Here is a 23,198-nt window from a genome sequence, read left to right as displayed (position 1 = left end):
AACATTTCAGGACTAGCCCCATTTTGAGTGCATAGTAGGTCCACATGGCTAGTGACTATTGAACAGTATAGTTTTAGACTTTTTCTCTTATGAAACAGTTTACTTCTTTTTAAAGCAATATAGTAATCTGGTAGGTGAATCCTGGCTCTAGCTATCTGTGTCCTTGGAGAAATTAATAAACCCATCTGATTCTAGAATGTAGTAGATAAAAGTAAAATCTTGGGATATTCTTCTCAAACTTAGACTCTGGGAATGTGCCTTTGCATTTTCATTTAGTAAATTAAAAGGTTTGTTGGTGTTCATTTCAGCTTTCTCTGTAATATTCAACTTTGTAATATATTCAAGGAATTTTGGCTTTGGGAATAAATAATATTTAGAATGTTAGGTTATAAATTGTTTCTAAATCTTTTGTGGCCAAAGTCCATATTGCCTTATAGCAGATATTCTTTGACCTTTTGTTTGTTTTTGTTTTTAGGGCCGCACCCATGGCATATGGAGGTTTCCGGGCTAGGGGTCTAATTGGAGCTACAGATGTTGGTCTACACCACAGCCAAGCAATGCCAGATCTGAGCTGCATCTGTGACCTACATCACAGCTCATGGCAATGCTGGATCCTTAAGCCACTGAGTGAGGCCAGGGATTGAACCCGCAACCTCATGGTTTCTGATCGGATTCGTTTTCTCTGTGCCATGATGGGAACTCCTAAATATTCTTTGACTTTTGAAAAAAAATCATAAAGGAATTAATCTGTACTTTGTAAGAACGTATTACTTTGATTAAAACTGTGGGAGCGGTCCAAGAAATGGCAAAAAGACAAAAAATAAATAAATAAAACTGGGGGGAAAGGCATTTTTAATTCCAGAGGAGTTTTAAATATTATTGCCAGGGCAGTAACTTTAATGATGTGAATTCTACTCTTTACAGTGTTCACTGTGGGTTAAGGAACACACTGTATTTAGGTAAACTTTGTTAGGCAAGGAGATGAGAAAAGTAGGAGTACTTTTGGCTGCCTTAGTAGTGTATATATCCTAGCAGAATAATAATTGATTTTGCCTTGAATAAGGTATTCATTGTATTTGCTTAGCATTTGAGATTCCCTAATTTCATTGCAATACATGAATCTAAGATTTCACAAAGAATTGACTCTCAGATAGATGTGTTGTCATAGTGACTGGTTTGATATTCTTGATATTCTTGAGAGATTTGAGTGAATGCATCTGCATAAGAGTTGATAATATTCCTGTTGAGTTCAAGCCCTTTGGGTTTGAAAATCATTGGAAAGGTTACAATTCACATTGATGTATCATGTTTTTGTGAAGAAAAAAAAGCCCAAGTAAAGAAGAAAAATTGTTTTATAAGTAAAACCATTATTTTAACTATAGAACTAACTTAAAATTTTAGAGTCTGCCCCAAATTCTCCAAGAATTGGAAGTTCCCTGAGCCCAAAGAAAAATGCTGAAACAAGAAATCTTCAAGCAATGTCTAGAGGTTTGTCTACCAGTTTACCTGACTTGGACTCAAAACCTTGGATAGAAGTGAAGAGAAGACATTGTCCATCCCCAGTGAAACGGAATGTAAGTTGTTAAAACTCAAGAAGTGTGATAAGTTGTTGTCACACTGAGGATAAGTTGTTAAAACTCGCAGTATCAGGTACATATATAAAATTTAGAAGAGTTTTTAAAAATGGTAAAATTTGTACTGTATTTCATTTATTCCAAGATCTACATTTTTTTTCCTCAGCATTGTGGAGTTCAATGGTAACGAACCCGACTAGTATCTATAAGGTTGCGGGTTCAATCCCTGGCCTTAGTGGTAAGGATCCAGAGTTGCCATGAGCTGCGGTATAGGTCAAGGCTGTGATCCTCCCTTACTGTGGCTATGGTATAGGCTGGTAGCTGTAGCCCTGATTTGCCCCCTACCTTGGGAACTTCCATATGCCACAGGTGCAGCCCTAAAAAAAAAAAAAAAAAAAAAAAAAAAAAAAAAGTAAAAGATTCTGTCCATGGTTTACCATTGTTAACAGTTTTGGTGTTTGTTCTCAGACTTTTTTCATGTACTCTAGTTTTTGTTTTTAAATATATTCACAGTGTGTTAAAACATCCTTTTTTTTAAGTAAAAAAAGCCATCATTGACAGTCTTCTATTTGTTAGAATGTTAGCTCCATCAGGGCAGAATTATTGTTTTATTTATTGCTATAAACCTCTGCCTGGAACAGTGCTCAGTTCACAATAAGGACCCAGGTAATTATTGACTGACTGACTGTAGATCTACATGAATAGGAATTCTGTGGAAGAGAAATTGTATTATTCTAGGCATAGGAGAGTTAGCATTTGCTGAAAGATAAGGATAGGTCAAAGGATGGCACGGAAAGGTGGCAACATTGAGAAAAATTTTTTGAGAGGTTTGGAAATCTAGACTTGATTAGATTTTGGAGGACCTAGGATTTAAAAATTTGGTCTTTTTATGTCACGCAGTAGGAATAATACCAGCATGATTTCCTTTTGCAGTTTGACTGCTAAACCAGTTATTGAGTATACAATCTTGATATTATTTACATTAACATTGTTACATGGCATTTATTTTTAAAGTGATAATTTTTTTATATAAAACCAATTTCTTTCTTTCTTTCTTTTTTTTTTTTTTTTTTTTGTCTTTTCTAGGGCTGCATCCACGGTACATGGAGGTTCCCAGGCTAGGGGTCTAATTGCAGCTACAGCTGTTGGCCTACACCACAGCCACAGCAACGCCAGATCCCAGCTGCATCTGCAACCTACACCACAGCTCACGGCAACACTGGATCCTTAACCCACTGAGCAAGGCCAGGGATGGAACCCTCAACCTCATGGTTCCTAGTTGGATTCGTTTCCGCTGTGCCATGACGGGAACTCCCAAACCAATTTCTTCTTTCAGGAATCACCACCTCTACCTGAAGAGACATCAAATCAGTTAAATCTTCCAGATGAACAAGAACAAGAAGAACTTGATTTTTTATTTGATGAAGAGATGCAACAAATAGAAGAGCGAGGAAACACATTTACTAACTGGTCTGATAATGATTCAGATTATGAAATTGATGACCAGGATTTAAATAAGATTTTGATTATAACTCAGACACCACCTTACTTGAGAAAACATCCTGGAGGAGATCAAACAGACAACCACATATCTTGGGCAAAAATTACATCTGAACTCGCTAAAGTTATCAATGATGGTTTATATTATTATGAGCAGGATCTATGGATGGAAGAAGATGAAAACAAACACACAGCCATAAAGGTAATTGTTTCTGGCTAGCATCTTTCTGTTGATATTCTGTTTTGATTGCATGTTGCTGCTTATGTTTTCCTAAACTTAAGGCTTTATTTTATGATATTCTGAATATAAATAAATTATATTTAATTTGAAAAATTCCTAGAAATATACCTGATAATCAAAACCTAAAAATTATTTATTAAAATGATAGTGAAATAAGTACTTTAATTACAAAAAAATATTATTACTCACTAAAACCCTTCCTTTTTTCAGGTGAAAATATTAAGAAGGCCTTTTCTCATAAGGAATAAAAGCTAAAATTAAGGACAGGCTTAGTTTGTGTGCTCTTTCCTTACCTGGCTATAATCACCCCAGCTATGTGAGCAGGGCTTCAGAGAGGAGTTGCTTTTGTTGCCCTTCTGCCCGTCTCACCTTAGTCTTTGGTGCATGCTCTGTGGTAGTAGAACTGGTGTTGACAAGTATAGAAGATTAAACTTGCTGATTGTCTCTCTCGGTCATTACTTTGTTGCTGGGAGTGGTGTTTGAAACCTTGTTCCCTTTTTTATCATCTTGCATTTCACCCCACATCCTGTTACCTATCCAAGTTATTAAGGTAAAATATGAGAGTACCAGAGCAGCCTGGTGGCTTTATGACTTTTAATGATACAGGGAGGGATTAAAAGGGATATTTTTCTACCATTAAATTGATGAGGAACCTCCCCCCATTAAATGTTTGTTTTGAGGATAGAATACTGAGGGAAAAGTTGTATAATTATAATATGCCAAATAGGAAAGAGCTCTTGGTCACAGATAGTTATAGTTCTAGAAAGAAAAGCCAGCCAACTCATGGTTGGACAGAGGGGACTGGCTGTCCATGGGGCTTCATATCTTCAAGAAGTGTGCTTTCCTTCTTGACTTGATTTTTCTTCCTGGAATTTCATCATTGCTTTTACCTTCTTCTCAGCACCTTTTTGGAGACCCTGCCTCAGGATAGTGTAGCTTGTCAGTGATTTAGAACCTGAGCAGTTCTCTATATCCTACTGCTATGGGAAAGGAAGTGTTTTTATAAAGTTTCTTGGTTGAAAGACTTCCTCGTGTAAGGACTGTTACTTTATTTTTGATACTTAGATTCTATAAGTAACTAACGTAAATCCTTTTGGGAACAGAAAGAGATAGAAAGTAAATTAGGAATTTCCCCTGTTGCTCATCAGGTTAAGAACCTGATGTCTCCACAAGAGTTCAGGTTCTATCCCTGGCTTCACTCAGTGGGTTAAGGCTCCAACATTGCCACAAGCTGCAGCATAGGTTGTAGATGCAGCCGAGATCAGGTGTTCCTGTGGCTGTGATGTAGGCCAGCAACTGCAGCTCAGATTCAAACCCTAGCCTAGGAACTTACATATGCTACTGGTGCAGACATAAAGAGAAAAAGAAATTAAACTAATAACAGGTTAAAATTTTAGTCTCTCCATTCCCTATCCCTCTACCCTGCTTTGTTCTTCACCATCCACCATTCTGTATATTGCACTTACTTCTTTTCTGTTTAGATCACAGGGATTTAAGATCTGTGAGGATAGGGATTTTTGTCTTATTTTGTACACTGCTGTGTCTTCAGTGCTGGAACAGTTCCTGGCATGAAGTAATGCTCAAATTATACTGCTTTGTGCTTAGTTCATATTTGTTAAAATGGATAAATGAATTACGGGTTAAGCATTATGAAGTAACCAAAGGAATCCAATTTTTGTGTATAATACTGGTTCTGTGGGAAAATGTTTTCAGAGTTTCAAATAACAAACTTTCAAGTCACCTTGAGAAACATGCTATCTATAGGTGGTTATTTGCAACAATAATTTAATTAACTCATCTGTTGCCTTAACCATTAAATATTAGTCAGGGGAAAGTAATTTTGACTATACGGCTCTTAAGCATTATAGGTCTGTTTGTAAGTATGTCTTATTTTATAGCCTGATCCTTATATATACTCCTGTTATCTAACTTACTCCCCTTGTCTCTAATTCTGTGCCTAACAGATATTTCTGGTTAGTACTGTACTTTTTCTATGGGTCTGTTTAGAGTGGAGAGAAATCAGTCATTTAGTATATATATTTTTTTTTGGTCTTTTTTTTTTTTTTAAGGGCCATACCTGAGGCACATAGAGGTTCCTGGGCTAGGGATCCAATTGGAACTGTAGCCGCCGGCCTACACCAGAGCCACAGCAACGCCAGATCCAAGCTGCGTCTGTGACCTACACCACTCACAGCAACGCCAGGTTCCTTAACCCACTGAGCGAGGCCAGTGACTAAACCCGAAGCCTCATGGTTCCTAGTCGCATTCCTTTGCACTGCGCCACCACGGGAACTCCTTAATATATTTATTAAACTTGTACTCTAGGAGTCCCGTTATGGCTCAGTGGCAACGAACCCAACCAGTATACATGAGGATGCGGGTTTTATCCCTGGCATTGCTCAGTGGGTTAGGATCCAGTGTTGCCATGAGCTGTGGTGCAGGTCACAGACCCGGCTTGGATCCTATGGCTCTGGCATAGCCTGGCAGCTGTAGTTTCTATTGGACCCCTAGCCTGGGAACTTCCATATGCTCCGGATGCAGCCCTAAAAATGAAACAAACAAAAAACTCCTACTATAAATGTGACACTGTGCTAGGTCCTCAGTATGGAATGGGAAGATAACAGTAGTATCTATATGCCTGGTTCTTACAAATAATTGGGAGGATAGACATTAAATCACAGTAAATATTTGATCACAAATTACGATAAATGTTCTAAAAGAAAAGAACAAGATATTATTGGTTTAGGCTATAAGGGAATGCCTGTGAGAAAGTAAGAGTTATATGTGAGATAGGAATTATGGTGAGAATGAACTATGCAAGTAACAGATAAACCATATCATAGGAAAAAGGAATAGCAGGTGTCAAGGATCTGACTGAGGTGGGAAAGTATTTGGTATATTTGAGGAACTGAAGAAGTCACTTTGTTTATAATATTTTATAAGAGAACAGTTACAGATATATAGGCAGGAGTCTGATGAGGTAACATGTGAGCCATGTTAAATAGTTCAGAATTTACCTAAAGTTGAAATGCAGCACCTTGAAGAATTTTATATGGGCAACAGGATGTGATTTTATATTTAGTTTTACTGTTGTAGATTACTATGCTTTATTGTTATAGAATTGAATTCTAATTTTATGCCTCTTTTTTTGAAAAGTATAGTTTATTTACAGTGTTGTGTCAATAATTTTTTTTTTAGTCACTCTTGTTATTATGGCAGAGAATGGATTAGATGGGGATAAGAGTGGTGGGTGAAATCCAGTTGGGAAGCTATTAAAGTAGTCCAGGAAATGGATGTCTTCTAATTTAAGACAAATTGGTGGCAGAGGAAGTGTAGAGATTGGAAGACCGAAGTCTGAACCCTGAGGAATAATTATTTAGGAGTTGTATAGGAAACTGGTATTGTGGAAGCCAAGTACTGACTTCAAGAGTAGAGAATAGGGAGTTCCCGTCGTGGCGCAGTGGTTAACGAATCCGACTAGGAACCATGAGGTTGCGGGTTCGGTCCCTGCCCTTGCTCAGTGGGTTAACGATCCGGCATTGCCCTGAGCTGTGGTGTAGATTGCAGACGCGGCTCGGATCCCGCTTTGCTGTGCCTCTGGCGTAGGCCGGTGGCTACAGCTCCGATTCAACCCCTAGCCTGGGAACCTCCATATGCCGGCGGGAGCGGCCCAAGAAATAGCAACAACAACAACAACAAAAGACAAAAAGACAAAAGACAAAAAAAAAAAAAAAAAAAAAAAGAGTAGAGAATAATCAGATGTGTCAGAAGCTGGACAAGTTGAGTTTAGGTATAAATGAAAAGAATGTCAAGTATGTAGGATAGTTTGGTGATCATTTCTGACTTTTGCAAAGGAAGTTTAGTTGAATCCAGAAACAGTGTTCAAATGTACCAAAGAGTAGGTGTAGGCCTTCTGTTTCTGACATGTCCTTATTGCTGAAGACAACTAAAATGGTCTGTTAATAGGTGAGAAAATATAGCTTAAAATCCTTGAAGATCTGCAAGTTATCAGAATAAAACCATAGAGAAGTAGAGTATTGAAACCAGTTTTGCCCTAGAGACCCATTTTGGAATTTGGGGACTTTGAGAAGTTCAGCTTTGCAAAAGCCACTTAAAATATAGGGGTAAAAGACACAAACCTATGGCCCAGCCAAAGTCAAGGATTCCAATAGAAATCCTTTTCCTATTGAATTGGTAAGTGAAGCAATAAATATATCCTTAGGGAAAGTGAACTTAACTGCTCTTCACCTAGTCCTCTAGGGGACTACAAAGCATATTTCCGTAGTTGTGCTCAGCAGCATAAGAAAAAAAAAAAAACCAGCTTAGAAGTTATAATCATGCAACCCAAATTCACACTATCTGGGTGACTAGAGTACCACTAGTTGGAGTTCCCATCGTGACTCAGCAGTTAATGAATTTGACATGCATCCATGAAGAAGCAAGTTCAATCCCTGGCCTCTCTCAGTGAGTGAGCTGTGGTGTAGGTCACAGATTAGGCTTGGATCCAGCATTGCTGAGGCTGTGGTATAGGTTGGAAGCTGCAGCTCTGATGTGACCCCTAGCCTGGAAACCTTCGTATGATGGAGGTGAGGCCTTAAAAAGATAAGACAGGAGTTCCCGTCATGGCTCAGTGGTTAACGAATCCGACTAGGAACCATGAAGTTGTCTGTTCGATCCCTGGCCTTGCTCAGTGGGTTAAGGATCCGGCACTGCCCTGAGCTGTGGTGTAGGCCGAAAACAGAACTCAGATCCCGCGTTGCTGTGGCTCTGGCATAGGCCGGTGGCTACAGCTCCGATTTGACCCATCTAGCCTGGGAACCTCCATATGCTGCTGGAGTGGCGCTAGAAAAGACAAAAAAAAAAAAAAAAGGAAAAAGAAAAAGAGTACCAACAGTTATAAATTTAAAGTGATTGTGGTCTGTTAATTTCCAAGAAATTAGTAGAAACAAACCTAGCTTTGTCGAGAAAACATTCATCTTTTTCCTAGACCTCCAAGAATTTACTTGAATTATTTTGTAAGCACAGTGAACAGTTCACAAAGTGAATAATCAAACAAGGAAATAAAGTGCCACATGTAAGAATGAGCAAAAGTAAGAGATAGTAAATCCATTCCCTGAAAAAATTTACAAGTAGGACTATTAAACATAATATGGAGTAATTATGCTTACTATGTTTAAAGAAAAATATCCACAGAGAAAAGGAAATTTTAAAGAACCTTTCTAGAACTTCTGGAAGTAAAAACAGTAAAGGCTGAAGTTAAAACTCAACTAATTGAAGAGATTAACAGCAGATTTGATACAATTAAAGAATAATTGAATTGGAGAACAGTTTATAAGAAACTATTCAGAAATCAGCATAGGGAGATAAAGAGAATATATGAAAGAAGATATAGAATGAAATTCTAGACAGTCTGCTGTTATTTGGTATATTTCAAATCAACTTGTATGTGTTAACATCTAGTGAATTTTATTATAAAATCTTTATTTTTGAGAAAAGTAAAAAGCAGGTAGACTATAGCTTTGTTGAGAAAACATTCACCTTTTTCCTAAGATAGATAAGATAGATCTTTATTCTATCTAATATAGATATTTATTCAGAGTTCCAGAAGGAAAGGAGAAAAAATGGGGCAGAGTCATTATTTTATTAGGGAGTAGCAAGGACCTTTTCTAAATTGCAGAGGGGTACCAGAGTAAAACAGCCAGGGAACAAAGGCAGATGCTTTCAAAGAAGGAAGAGTAACTGGACAGCTAACCAATAGCTGGACAGTATGGATCAGTAACATTTGAATGCAACTGGAATGATAGTAGGGAAAGTAACTATCAACCTAAAATTGTAAGCCTTGCAAAAGTAAGAGGATGAAATATAATGAGAAAAACTGCAAACACATAGGACTGTGTGCCTCCAAAATACTGACAACACTACATACTGACGAGGATGTGAAGTGATGGAAGCTCATTCATTGGTGATGGGAATGCGAAATGGTACAACCATGTTGGGAGACAGTTTGGAAGTTTCTTACAAAACTAAACGTACTCTTACCACATAACCTAGCAATTGCCCTCCTTGGCACTTGTCCACAGGAGCTGAAAACTTATGTCCACATGGAAACCTGCACATGATTGTTTAAAGCAGCTTTATTCATAATTACTAAAACTTGGAAGCAACCACGATGTTGTCTTATCAGTGGATGAATGGATAAATACACTGTGGTATATCCAGACAATGGAATTTATTCAGTGCTAAAAAGAAAGGAGCTAGCAAACCATGAAAAGACAAGGAAGAATCTTAAATGCATATTACTAAGTGAAATGATCCAATCTGAAAATCTCTCAGTGGGTCAGGGAACTGGCGTTGCTGTGAGCTGTGGTGTAGGTCAAGACTGGCAGCTGTAGCCCTGATTCAATCCCTAACCTGGGACTTTACATATGCCGCAGGTGCGGCCCTAAAAAAAAAAAAAAAAAAAAATCAAACAGAAACTTAAAAAAACAGCATATTAAGAGAAAATACTTGGAGATCATATTTAATAGTTGTGTTAATTATATATATAAAACTCTTACAACTCAAAAAGAGCCAATAACCAGTTATAAAATGAGCAGAGAACCTGAATAGACATTTTTCTCAAAGAAGATATACAAATGGCTGATAAGGCCATGGGAACTTTGTTGACATCATTAGCCATCAGGGAAATGAAAAACTACGATCACTATGAGATATTACCCATATATACTGGAATGACTATAATAAAAAAGATAAACTCACAGTAGCCAGTGATGATTGATAGGGAGAAATGTGAATCCTCGTGGACTAGTGATAAGATTGTAAAAGGATTCAACTGTTTTGGGAAGCAGTTTGGCAGTTCTCAAAATGTTAAACATGATATGAGTTATCATATGATCCAGAATTCTACTCCTAGGTATATACATAAAAGAAATGAGGAGTTCCTGTTGTGGCGCAGTGGTTAACGAATCTGACTAGGAACCATGAGGTTGTGGGTTCGGTCCCTGCCCTTGCTCAGTGGGTTAACGATCTGGCGTTGCTGTGGGCTGTGGTGTAGGTTGCAGATGCGGCTCGGATCCCGCGTTGCTGTGGCTCTGGTGTAGGCCAGCGGCTACAGCTCCGATTAGACCCCTAGCCTGGGAACCTCCATATGCCGCGGAAGCGGCCCAAAGAAATAGCAAAAAGACCAAAAAAAAAAAAAAAAAAAAAGAAAGAAAAGAAATGACAATATGTGTCCACACAAAAACTTATACACAAATGTTTAATGCTGCATTATGAAAGTGGAAAGAACTCAAATGCTCATCAGCTGATGAATGGATAAATAAAAGTGATTAGCCATACAATGGGGTATTATTTGACAATAGAAAAAAATAATTTGATACATGCTACAACATGAAAACAGCATGCTAAGTAAAAGAAGCCAATCTCAAAGTACCACATATTATATGATTCTATTTATCTGAATGTCCAGAATAGAGAAAAATTAGGTTAGTGATTGCCTAGAAGTGGGGTTTGGAATGGGTAGAGAAAATAGTGATTGCTAGTACATAGTGTGCTTCTTTTTGGAATAATAAAAATGTTGTAATATTGATTGTGATGATGGTTGGAAAACTGTATACTACAAACATTTGTACACTGGAGTATATTGTACCATATGTGAATTATATCTTAATAAAATGACTTTTAAACATGTAAAAGGAAAGACATCCTGTGTACATGGGACTGGAAGTTAGAACTACCCAAAGTGATCTATAGATTCACTATAATTCCTATCAAAGTTCCAACAGCATTTTTTGCAGAAATAGGAAAACTGATACTGAAATTTGTATGGAATCTCATGGGATCCTTCAGAATCAAAAAACATCTTTCTTTTTTTTTTTGTCTTTTTTGCCATTTCTTGGGCCACTCTCACGGCATATGGAGGTTCCCAGGCTAGGGGTCTAATTGGAGCTATAGCCGCTGGCCTACGCCAGAGCCACAGCAACTCGGGATCTGAGCCGCGTCTGCAATCTACACCACAGCTCAGGGCAACGCCGGATCCTTAACCCACTGAGCAAGGCCAGGGATGGAACCCACAACCTCGTGGTTCCTAGTCGGATTCATTAACCACTGCGCCACGACGGGAACTCCCAGTACCAAAAAAAATCTTTTAAAAAGAGAAATAAAGTTGGAAATCTCACACCTCTGATTTCAAAATATTTGCAGAACTATATAATAAAAGTGTGTTGTTGGCATAAAGGTAGACATAGACAGGAGTTCCTGCTAAGGCACAACAGGATCTGCAATGTCTTGCGAGTGCTGGCATTCAGTTTGATCCCTGGCCAGGCAAAGTGGGTTAAAGATCTGGTGTTGCTACAGCTTGGGATTATGTTGTAATTGTGGCTTGGATCAGATCCCTGGCTTGGGAACTCCAAATGCCATGGGGCAGCCACAAAAGAAGGAAAAAAAAAAAAAAAAAGGTAGACATAGACAAATGGATATAGAACCCAGAAATAAACCCTTTTATTTGAACATGAATGCTAAGGTCACTGATGGGGAAAGGACAACCTCTTCAACAATGATGTTGGGAAAACTGGGTATCCACATGCAAAAGAATCAAGATGGACCCTTACTTTTAACACCAAGTGCATAAAGTTTAAAGATTAAAGATTTCAATCTAAAACCCAAAACTCAGAATTTCCTTCATGGCTCAGCGGTTAACAATTCCGACTAGGGGGTTAAGGATCCAGCGTTGCTGTGAGCTGTGGTATAGGTTGCAGACTCGGCTCGGATCCCGTGTTGCTGTGGATCTGGCGTAGGCCGGCAGCTACAGCTCCAATTCCACCCCTAGCCTGGGAACCTCCATATGCTGTGGGAACAGCCCTAAAAAGATAAAAAAAAAAAAAAAAAAAAGAAGTTCCCGTCGTGGCGCAGTGGTTAGCGAATCCGACTAGGAACCATGAGGTTGCGGGTTCGGTCCCTGCCCTTGGTCAGTGGGTTAACAATCCGGCGTTGCCGTGAGCTGTGGTGTAGGTCGCAGACGCGGCTCGGATCCCGCGTTGCTGTGGCTCTGGTGTAGGCTGGCGGCTACAGCTCCGATTAGACCCCTAGCCTGGGAACCTCCATGTGCCGTGGGAGCGGCCCAAAGAAATAGCAAAAAGACAAAAAAAAAAAAAAAAAAAAAAAACAAAAAACAAAACAATTCCGACTAGGAGGATCCATGAAGATGCGGGTTCAATCTCTGGCCTCACTCAGTAGGTTAAGGATCCAGCATTGCCATGAGCTGTGGTGTAGGTCTCAGACGAGGCTTGGATCCCACATGGCTGTGGCGTATGCCAGCAGCTTCTGTTCCAATTCTACCCCTAGCCTGAGAACTTCCATATGCCTCCCTGTGGCCCTAAAAAGCAAAATAAATAAATAAAACCCAAAACTCTTAGAAAAAAATGTAGTAGTGAAGCTTCATGACAGTTTGTTTTGACAGTGATTTCTTGGAGATGACACCAAAAAAGCACATGCAAAAAGATAAAAATGGACAAGTCAGAAGTCATGAAAACCAAAATCTTATGTGTGTTAATGGACAGAAAACAGGATGAAGAGGCAAGCCACAAAATAGGACAAAGTATTTGCTTTTGCTTATCATAAACTGATAGAGCCTTAATATTCTCGAACATATAAAGGAATTCAACAACTAAACAACAAAATAGTTCAGTATAGAAAATGGACAAGGGATTCAAATAGACAATTTCCAAAATGATATACAGATGATCAATAAGCACATGAAAGTATGCTCAACGTCATTACTCATTAGAGAAACGCCAATCAAAATCAAATGATTTATCACCTCAAACTCATTAGGGTGACTACTTACAAACTAAGAAGCAAAACCCAGAAAATAACAGTTGTTATAGAGGATGTAAAGAAATTGAAATCTTGCATTGTTAGTGGGAATGTAAAACAGTATAGCTCCTATGGGAAACAGTATGGCAGTTAAAAAAACTAAAGAGATACTAAAAGTGAAGACAACCCAAATGTCCATTATCAGAAAAATATCCATTCAAACAAAATGATGATATATACATACAATGGAATATTATTCAACCTTTAAAAGGAAGGAAATCTGTCAAGAACTACATCATGGATGGTCTTTCAGGACATGCTAAATGAAATAAGCAATTCACAAAGACACACCGTATGGTTCCACTTATATAAAGTACTAAAAGTAGTAAAATTCTTAGAAATGGTGGTGGTTATGGGGGAAGCTGTTTAATGGGATAGAGTTTCAGTTTTGCTAATAAAAAAAAAGTTGGGGTTCTTGTCGTGGCTTAGTGGAAACAAATTTGACTAGTAACCTCGAAGACCCAGGTTTGAACCCTGGCCTCACTCAGTGGGTTGGGGATCTGGCATTGCCGTGAGCTGTGGTGTATGTCACAGATGCGGTTCTTATCTGGCATTGCTGTGGCTGTGGTGTAGGCCAGAGGCTACAGTTCTAATTTGACCCCCTAGCCTGGGAACCTCCATATGCTGTGGGTGCTCCCTTAAAAAGACCAAAAAAAAAAAAAAAAAAAAAGGTCTGGGAGTTCTGCTTGTGGCACAGTGGAAACAATTCGACTAATATCCGTGAGGATGTTGGTTTGGTCCCTGGCCTTGCTCAGTTGGTCAGGGATCAGGTATTGCTGTGAGCTGTGGTGTGGCTGGCAGCTGTAGCTTCGATTAGGGTTTGACCCTAAAAAGCAAAAAAAAAAAAAAAAAAAATTGGCCTCTGTTGCACAACAGTGTAAATAAACTTAACACTACAAAACTGTATGCTTAAAGATGGTTAAGATAGAGAATTTTGTATTTGCTTTTTTAAACCCCAATTAAAAATAAAAATTATAAAAGCAAACCTAGCCACTTATGAAATAAAAAGTAAACAAAAAGGCATTGTACATAAATTAATATCAGACAAAAGAGACTTGCAAAGTAGACTTGAAGACAAAAAGCACTGCTTGTACTAAAGAGTATCCTTTTGTACTGATTAAAAAAAATTCATCAGGAGTTCTCGTCGTGGCGCAGTGGTTAACGAATCCGACTAGGAACCATGAAGTTGCGGGTTCGGTCCCTGCCCTTGCTCAGTGGGTTAACGATCCAGCGTTGCCGAGAGCTGTGGTGTAGGTTGCAGATGCGGCTCGGATCCCGCGTTGCTGTGGCTCTGGCGTAGGCCAGTGGCCACAGCTCCGATTCAACCCCTAGCCTGGGAACCTCCATATGCCGCAGGAGAGGCCCAAGAAATAGCAACAACAGCAACAACAACAACAACAGACAAAAAGACAAAAGACAAAAAAAAAAAAAAAAAAATTCATCAGAAGAGTATAACTTAGAATTTGATGTATTTAATACAAAATCTTCAAGTAAGTGAAGCAAAAGTTGATAGAACAAATCCAGTAATTTAACCCCCTAAGTAAATAAGGAATAATCAAATAATTTAAAAAAATGAGAATAATTTGAGAAACAACTCGGTACCTAGCAACTGCAGAATACATGTTCTATTTGAAAAAATCTATAGTATTTTAGCCTACAGTGGTTTTATAAAGCAAATTTTTTAAGCATTGATATTATATAAAACACATTATTGGAGTTCCCGTTGTGGCTCAGCAGAAATGAATCCAACTAGTATCCATGAAGATGTGGGTTCAGCCCCTGGCCCTGCTCAGTGGGTTAAGGATCCAGCATTTGTGAGCTATGGAGTAGGTTGCAGATGCAACTCAGATCCTGCGTTGCTCTGGCTGTGGCATAGGCTGGCAGCTATAGCTTTGATATGGAGCCCTAGTGTGAGAATTCCACATGCTGCAGGTGCAGCCCTAAAAAGCAAGCAAAACCAAAAACCCACATTATTAGTGGAATTAATTTTGTGTTTAATAATAATAAAACCCTGTGTTGGAACAAAGATGTATTTTATTTATGTATTTATATTTTTTAGGGCTGCACCCGCAGAATATGGAGGTTCCTAGGCTAGGGGGTCCAATCGGAGCTACAACTGCTGGTCTACACCACAGCCACAGCAATGCCAGATCCAAGCCACATCTGCAACCTACGCCACAGCTCATGGCAACACCGGATCCTTAACCCACAGAGCAAGGCAAGGGATCGAACCCGCAACCTCATGGATGCTAGTCAGATTTGTTTCCCCGAGTCACGACAGGAACTCCACAAAGATGTATTTTAAATAATGCAGCATTTAAAGAAGAAATCATAGTGGAAATTAGAAAAGCCAAGTGAAATGATAGCTTAATTTTAAGAGACACACCTGAAGAGAGAGGCTTAAATACAAGTGTTAGTAAAATGCTTGAAACTTATAAACCTATCACCGCTTATTATTTTTGCTATATAAAAATTTCCCCCCAGTGTCAAAGGCTTAAAGTGAAAATTTCTCACATTGCTTGACAGTAACTGTGGATTGGCTGCTGCAACTCTGTGTGTGTTTGTTTCTCTTTAATTGGTTTTCATGCTGAAACAGCAGCCCCTATATAGCACTTGCTCCTTCATCATATAACAGATGGTTTGAACAAGAGAATGAGTGAAACTATATAACTGTGTTCAAAATCACTGCTTAGATGTTTCTTATGTATATTTGTTCACATTCAGTTGGCTAAAGCAAATCACATGGGCCAGGGATGTATATGCTCCAAAGGGATGAACGGTAATTATAGTGGGAGGATATACACAACCCTTTCATTTAGGCATTCTAGGCTGTGAACAATAGAATCTGCTATAGCTTTCACAAAGCTAGAAGTTAGAAACTTCTCAAGGAGTTAGAATAATTAGCAAAATAAACTCCCATAAAAGTATATAAAGTAAAAATAAGATCTAACACAGGATAAATCTTACCAACGTTTAATTATTTGAAAAGACTAAGATTATACTTAGGAAGACAAAATAGAGGAAAATGTACGTATTTTAGCAGCAGCGAAAGTTGGGTAATGCAGTAATGTGATTACTGATTATGGAGAACTTTAAAAAGGTATTGAGAGCAATAATTTGAAAATTTAGATGAGGAAAAATTACTAGGAAAATATGTAATTCCCCAAAACTTACTGGAAAAGAAAGTAAATTGCTGTGGACCATTTAAAAAAATTTTTTTCAAACTCCAAGATTTACCTTAGGTTTATTAGCAACTTCTAAAATGGGAGTAATTCTAGCTGTGCACAAATTACCAGTGAATAGGGCCAATAGTAAGTGCTCAAATATTTGCTGAATGACTAAGGAAAAATGAGGGAATCCTTAACTCATTCTATGAGAATAATCTTGATTCTAATATCTTAAGAAAACATGAATGAAAAACTCATGAAAATATGAATGAGACTTTTAAGATTCATTTTTTATAGTATAAAAGAACCATGAAGAGTCTTTGTATTTTCTATGACTGCCATAACAGATTACCACAAATTTGGCAACTATAAAACAACATGAATTTATTATTTAATTTTGTAGATCAGGAGTTCCTGTCGTGGTTCAGCAGAAACAAATCTGACTAGTATTCGCGAGGACTCAGGTTCAATCTCTGGCTTTGCTCAGTGGGTTAAGGATCCTGCATTGCCGTGAGCGGTGGTATGGGTTGTAGATGCAGCTTGGATCTGGTGTGGCATAGGCCAGCAGCTACAGCTCTGATTCTGCTCCTAGCCTGGGAACCTCCGTATGCCGCTGGTGCAGCCTTTAAAAGACGAAAAAAATTTTTATTTTATTATTTTTTTTTGTAGATCAGAAGTCTACAAAAAAAGTTTGAGACTGTAAGACAAATCCAGGTGACCCTTCTTCGGCTCTGATCTGTAGGTTTTATATGAGAAATTGCTTCCAAATTCATTAAGATTGTTTGCAGAATTCAGTTCTTTGTGTCTATGTGTAGTGTTGAGGTCCCTCATTTTCCATTTTGTCTGGCCGGAGCCTCTCAACTCCTTTTAGACCACCTGTGTTCTTGGTCACGTTGCATTATCAGTCTTTAAATCAGCAGCAGCTGGTGGAGCCCTGCTTTACATCTTTTCTGCCTGTGGTTAAAGTTTTCTACATATTTCAGAGTAAGCTCCCTATCCTAAGATTACTTATTAGAGGAGTTCCTATTGTGGCTTAGTGGGTCAAGAACCCGACTAGTGGACATCCCATCATGGCTCAGTGGTTAATGAACTCTTCTGGTATCCATGAGGATATGGGTTCGATTCCTAGCCTTGCAATGGGTTAAGGATCCAGCATTGCCGTGAGCTGTGGTATAGGTTGCAGACATGGCTCAGAGCCCACATTGCTGCGGCTATGGCTGTAGCCAGCAGATGTGGTTTCGATCTGACTCCTAGTCTGGGAACCTCCGTATGCCGCAGGTATAGCCCTAAAAAGCAAAAAAACAAAACAAAACATAGTGCTGGAAAATTTATGTAGGGAAAGCAGTGAAATTACAGACTTCTGCCTTATAGTGTCATTCAGATGTATTCCAGTGAAGGGCAAAAGCGTAAAGCTGTTAAGGGATAGCAGTAAAAAGTCTTAATGTTTTCAGAGTAAGGAAAGATTTCTTAAGTAGACACAAAAGGCTTTTTTTTTTTTTTGGCCACACTTGAGGCTTGCAGAATTTCCTGGGCCAGGGGTCAAACCTGTGCCATAGCAGTGGCTCAAGCCACAGCAATGACAATATCAGATCCTTAAACTCTAGGCCACCAGTGAACTCTGAGTGTTTTCTAAAGAAGTTGCACATGTATGTTTAATACATTTTCCTGTTTGACATATTTCATGACAATACTAAGAATAGCCTAGCATGAATGGAGTTGTGTGGAATAAGAAGAGGCAAGTCAAATTTGACTTTTTGACTTCTTGGAGCTATCAGGTTGTTCTTAAGCTAAAATCAAGGTTAGGTTGAACTTGTCTTAGATTTTACTATACAGCTCTTCTTGTTGCATGGCCTGCTTGTGGTGGTATTGTAAACCTGCAGTGTTGGAAGGCTTTATTAACAGAGACAGACAGGTAGTACTTCCATCTACGAAATATGCTGCTGAGCCTCTGCATTTTGTCATTCACGTTTTTGGCTGGCTTCTGGGCTTGTGAGCCTCAGGAATTGTCCAGTCTACTACCTCTCATGATACTTCTCTCTAACTAGAAATCTTTAGTTTGTATCTGCTAAACAAAAGAGAGAAACCATTACAATCAGTTCTTCAGTCATTGTACTCTCTGTCTAGGTTGCTTGTGTAGAAACCTGTGTGTACACATGTTTTTGCTTCTAGCATTTTTAATCTTTGCTCACTTTACCTAGTTTAGGATGCTGCTTTTACCTTTCTCTAAATTCTCATTCTAAGGACCTGCTTTTGCCCCATCTCTTCTGTGATGACTCCCTTATCTCAGTTCTTAGCACTTTTCGTATACCATCTAATATTTTTTTTTCTAATAATATTTTTAAGTGTACATTTGTTTCTTTCCATCTAACTTGTAACTTAAGGAAAGGGTGCATGTATTAGATTACTTTGTAACCTATATAATATCCCAGTGATCTTGTGTATAGATGCTCAACAAATAATCAATGATAAGAATGTATTCTCTTGGAGTTCCTGCTGTGGTGCAGTGGGTTAAGAATATGACTGCAGGGGCTTGGGGTTGCTGCGGAGGTGCAGGTTTGATACCCAGCCTGGCGCAGATGGTTAAAGGATCTGGCATTGCTGCTGTGGCATAGGTCATAGCTGTAGCTTGGATTCAGTCCCTGGCCCAGGAACTTTCATATGTGCAGGTGAGGCCATAAAATAATTTTTAAAAAGAATGTGTGTTTTTATAATTATTTTAATTTAAAAATACTCATAATATTTTAGGCGTCTTGATGCCTCTTTTAGAATTAGAATATTATTAAGTATAATGCTAGATTCTTTATTAGAGTATCTTTTTTATTCTTTTGCAGTTAATCTGTTTTTAAAACTCATTTTTTGAGATTGGCATCAATTATTGTCTTTTGGTTACTCTATTAGCCAGTTTAGTAATTAGATTCCTCCATTCTACTTCAGCAAGAAGTTGAGAACTTTAAGAAGCTAAATCTCATTAGTAAAGAGCAATTTGAAAACCTAACACCTGAACTTCCTTTTGAGCCAAACCAAGAAGTTCCTGTAGCACCTTCACGGTCGAGGCAAGGTATGTAAATCTGCTTTTGTTTAAGTGCCTGAATATTATTAAAGCAGTTCTAAATTGTCTTTAAAGTTTACTTCTTTTTCATTTGTAGAAAACATTTAGATATGTGATTTAAAAAAACTAGAATTTTAAAACTCAACTTTTATTTATACTTTGGTGAACTTTTAGAGACTTAAAAGTGTAGACTGGGGGAGTTCCCGTCGTGGCGCAGTGGTTAGCGAATCCGACTAGGAACCATGAGGTTGCGGGTTCGGTCCCTGCCCTTGCTCAGTGGGTTAACGATCCGGCGTTGCCGTGAGCTGTGGTGTAGGTTGCAGACGCGGCTCGGATCCTGCGTTGCTGTGGCTCTGGCGTAGGCCGGTGGCCACAGCTCCGATTCAACCCCTAGCCTGGGAACCTCCATATGCCACAGGAGCGGCCCAAGAAATAGCAACAACAACAACAAAAAGACAAAAAGACAAAAAAAAAAAAAAAAAAAAAAAAAAGTGTAGATTGTAGTTCTCCTGTGGTGCAAATGGGTTAAAGATATGGCAGAGGCCTGGATCACTGCTTTGGTGTGGGTTCCATTCCTGGCCCAGGAATTTCCATATGCCATGGGGGTGACCAAAAAAAAGAAATACAGATTGTAAATTTGGTAAGACAACCATGTAGTAAATGGACAAAGTTTGAATCCCACCCCCCTTACTCTTGGTGAATATGCAGATAATCAATCACAGAGGTGATCTGGAAGTTTGTTGTAACACTATGTCATGCTCAAACGCAAGTGTGTACTTAAAAGTAGGCAGAATTTGTTGATTCTTTATGTATTTAATTTGATTTTGAGATTGCTGGTAATGCTTCTCTTCTTGAAGTAAGGAAAAGTTTTCACTGACTTGCTGATTCCTTAAATCTACTACTAGCATCATTCTTTGCATTAAGGCCTTAGCTTTGTGTGAAAATATATATACATTTGGGAGAGTCAAACATCGAATCTGATATTTTCAGGCAAGTGTAACTGACTTTAATATAGTCTTTCCTGAAAGCAGGTGAAAGAAAAACTTTTAGTGGTTCCTGCCATGGCACAGCGGGTTAAGAATTCGACTGCAGTGGCAGTGACTCACAGCTGCGCCACAGATTCAATCCCTGGCCCAGGAACTCCCATGTGCTTCAGCTGTGGCCTTAAAAAAAGAAAAAGAAAGGAAAAAAGAAAACCTTTTAATTAGGAAAACTTAAGACATATGCAAAAATAGAGCAAACTGCACAATGAAACCCTGTGTACTCATTAGCTACTTAATCAGCTCATAACTAATTTTATTTCAATCAACTCCACTCATTTTCTTGACCTCCCACTGGATTATTTTGAGGCAAACTCCTAATCATATTCACTGGTTTTATTCCTAAATATTTCTGAATGTACTTTAAAAGATAAGGACTATTTATTTTAACACATAAATAACACAATACTGTTATTACATTTAAAATGAACAGTAATTCCCTTAATATAAAATATTTAGTTGGTATTTAAATTTCTTCATTCATCACTTAAAAATATCAGGATCCAGAGTTCCCACTGTGGTGGAGTGGGTTAAGTATCCAGCGTTGTCTTTGTGGTGGCGCATGTTCATTCCCCAGCCTGGTTCAGTGCTTAAGTAGCTGGTGCTGCTGCAGCTGTGGCATAGATCACAACTATGGCTTGAATTAGATCCCTGGCCTGGGAACTTCATATGCCACAGGTTAGCCAAAAAAATAAATAAAATCAGGATCTGTGTAAATTACAAACACTGCAATAGGTTGATATGTCTCTTTTAGCCTATAGGTTCATACTGTATTTTTTCCTTGCACTTTATTGTTATAGAAACCGCATTATTTGTCCTATAGAATTTCTCTTGCTCTGGATTTTGCTGATTGTATATCCTCATGGTTTCATCCAACCATTTTCTTGTTCTAAATTTTCTTTGACTGTGATTTTGATACAGCGATTTGATCAGATCGAGGCTAACATTTTTGCAAGATATGGCGTATGTAGTGTTGAATACCAGGAGGCACATGATACTCAATTGCCTCTCTTTTTGCAGTGTTAGTCATTGGTAATCAATGCTTAGAACTTTTTTTCTTCTCAAGGGGCTGCAAAATAGTGCTAATTCTTTTTTCATCATTCCTTCTTAATTTAGTAGATTACTTCCATAAAGAGTACTTACAGGAAAAATAATAAATTTTTAATTCATTCCCTTTGTTTATTAGTTTTCAGAGTAATGAATGAGCTGGTTCTCTACATCTTTCTTTGGTAACTAACCATTGAGGGCGTTTTTTTGTTTGTTTTATTTTAAAATTATCACTGATTAAAACTACTAGAACTCATCAATAAATTTGGTAAATTTTCAGGATACAAGATTAACATACAGAAGTCATTTGCATTTCTGTACACTAACAATGAACTATCAGAAAGAGAAGTTAAGGAAATAATCCCACTTACCATTACATCAAAAAGAATAAAATACCTAGGAATATAAACCTATCTAAGGAGGTAAAATAACTTTACTTGGAAAACTATAAGATACTGATGAAAGAAATTTAAAGACAACATAAACAGATGGAAAGATACACTGTATTCTTGGATTGGAATACTTAATATTGTTAAAATGATCATATTACCGAAGGCAGTTGACAGATTTGGTGCAATTCCTTTCCAAACACCAATGGCATTTTTCAAAGAACTAGAAAAAAATTGTAAAACTTGTATGGAAACACAAAAGACCCTGAATAGCAAAAACATCTCTCAAGATGTTTCCTTCTCAAAGGAAAAACAAAATTGGGGTCAAATTGAAGCTGCAGCTGCCGGCCTTCACCACAGCTGCAGCAACACAGGATCTGAGCCATATCTGCAACCTACACCACAGCTCATGGCAACACCAGATCCTTAACCCACTGAGTAAGGCCAGGGATCCAATCCATGTCCTCATGGATACTAGTCAGGTTCATTACCACTGAACCAGGATGGCAATATTTTTTTGGATCCATCTCATAAAGCAAGGGAAACCAAAGCAAAAGTAAACAAATGAGGACTTTTCTTGTGGTGCAGTGGGTTAAGGATCTAACATTGTCACTGCAGCGGCTTGGGTCGCTGATGCGGCAGAGGTTTGATCCCTGGCCTGGGAACTTCCACATGCTCTGAGTGTGGCCAAAATAATAAAAGAAAAATAAATAAATAAATAAACAAATGGGACTTAATTAAACTTAAAAGATTTTGCATGACAAAGAAAACCATTGACAGAAAGAAATGACAACCATCCTACTGAATGGGAGAAATTATTTGCAAATGATATGACCCTTAAGGGATTAATATCCAACACATCTAAACAGCTTATACAACTCAACATCAAAAAACCCAAACATTTGTTTAAAAAGTGGGCAGAAAAACTGAACAGACATTTTTCCAAAGAGGATGTGCGGATCCTCATAAATACCTTTGATGGATTTTTCTCTATTGTCTTATTGATACTTGTGGCAGTTGTCAGTTTAGACTTTTAGCTCCAAATCTGCACTTTCGTAGCTTTGTTCTGTGATGATGGAATTGGACTCTTAACTGTCTCATTTGCCAACTGGCCTGATGTTAAGCTTTGTCAGTACTCTAGTTGCTACTAAGATGTTCATTGTTTCCAGGCCTTTTTAGTTGAGGGAGCTTGGAATTTTTTTTATGGAAAAGATGTTGAACATCTTTTCATGGACCTGTTGGCCATTTGCATGTCCTTTTTGGAAAAATGTCTGTTTTTTATGTTATGAAATTATGTTGATAGTTTCTGTTCAAATTT

At 38.2% G+C, this 23,198-nt stretch overlaps 2 protein-coding genes across 38 annotated transcripts in view; one reads left to right on the top strand and one right to left on the bottom strand.

Moving 5' to 3' along the window:
• MFSD8 (major facilitator superfamily domain containing 8) overlaps positions 1-23,198 on the bottom strand; it is a 449,919-nt gene that overhangs the window by 157,463 nt on the left and 269,258 nt on the right. The window contains exon 2 of the mRNA XM_084972957.1: positions 19,639-19,799. The gene's annotated coding sequence lies outside the window, so the exon portion shown is untranslated. The remainder of the gene's footprint in view (positions 1-19,638; positions 19,800-23,198) is intronic.
• LARP1B (La ribonucleoprotein 1B) overlaps positions 1-23,198 on the top strand; it is a 103,745-nt gene that overhangs the window by 41,593 nt on the left and 38,954 nt on the right. For 31 of the 37 annotated variants that reach the window (XR_014812997.1, XR_014812996.1, XR_014812995.1 and 28 more), the window contains 3 exons: positions 1,402-1,574; positions 2,911-3,276; positions 19,290-19,413. Coding sequence is in view for 24 of the 37 variants with exons in the window: in XM_084972893.1 (XP_084829019.1) it covers positions 1,402-1,574; positions 2,911-3,276; positions 19,290-19,413 (663 nt within the window). In the remaining 13 variants the exon portion in view is untranslated. Of the gene's footprint in view, positions 1-1,401; positions 1,575-2,910; positions 3,277-3,525; positions 3,586-4,171; positions 4,310-19,289; positions 19,414-23,198 lie in introns of those variants that run through there. The other 6 variants (XR_014813000.1, XR_014812999.1, XM_084972892.1 and 3 more) reach the window with 3 other exon arrangements.

This window comes from Sus scrofa, chromosome 8 (genome assembly GCF_054392235.1).
Source record: "Sus scrofa isolate SSC_HxYL_T2T_F1_AM1 chromosome 8, Sscrofa_HxYL_maternal_Yorkshire_Landrace_v2.0, whole genome shotgun sequence".
Classification (NCBI taxonomy): Eukaryota; Metazoa; Chordata; class Mammalia; order Artiodactyla; family Suidae; genus Sus; species Sus scrofa.
This window is presented reverse-complemented; position numbering and strand designations above follow the sequence as displayed.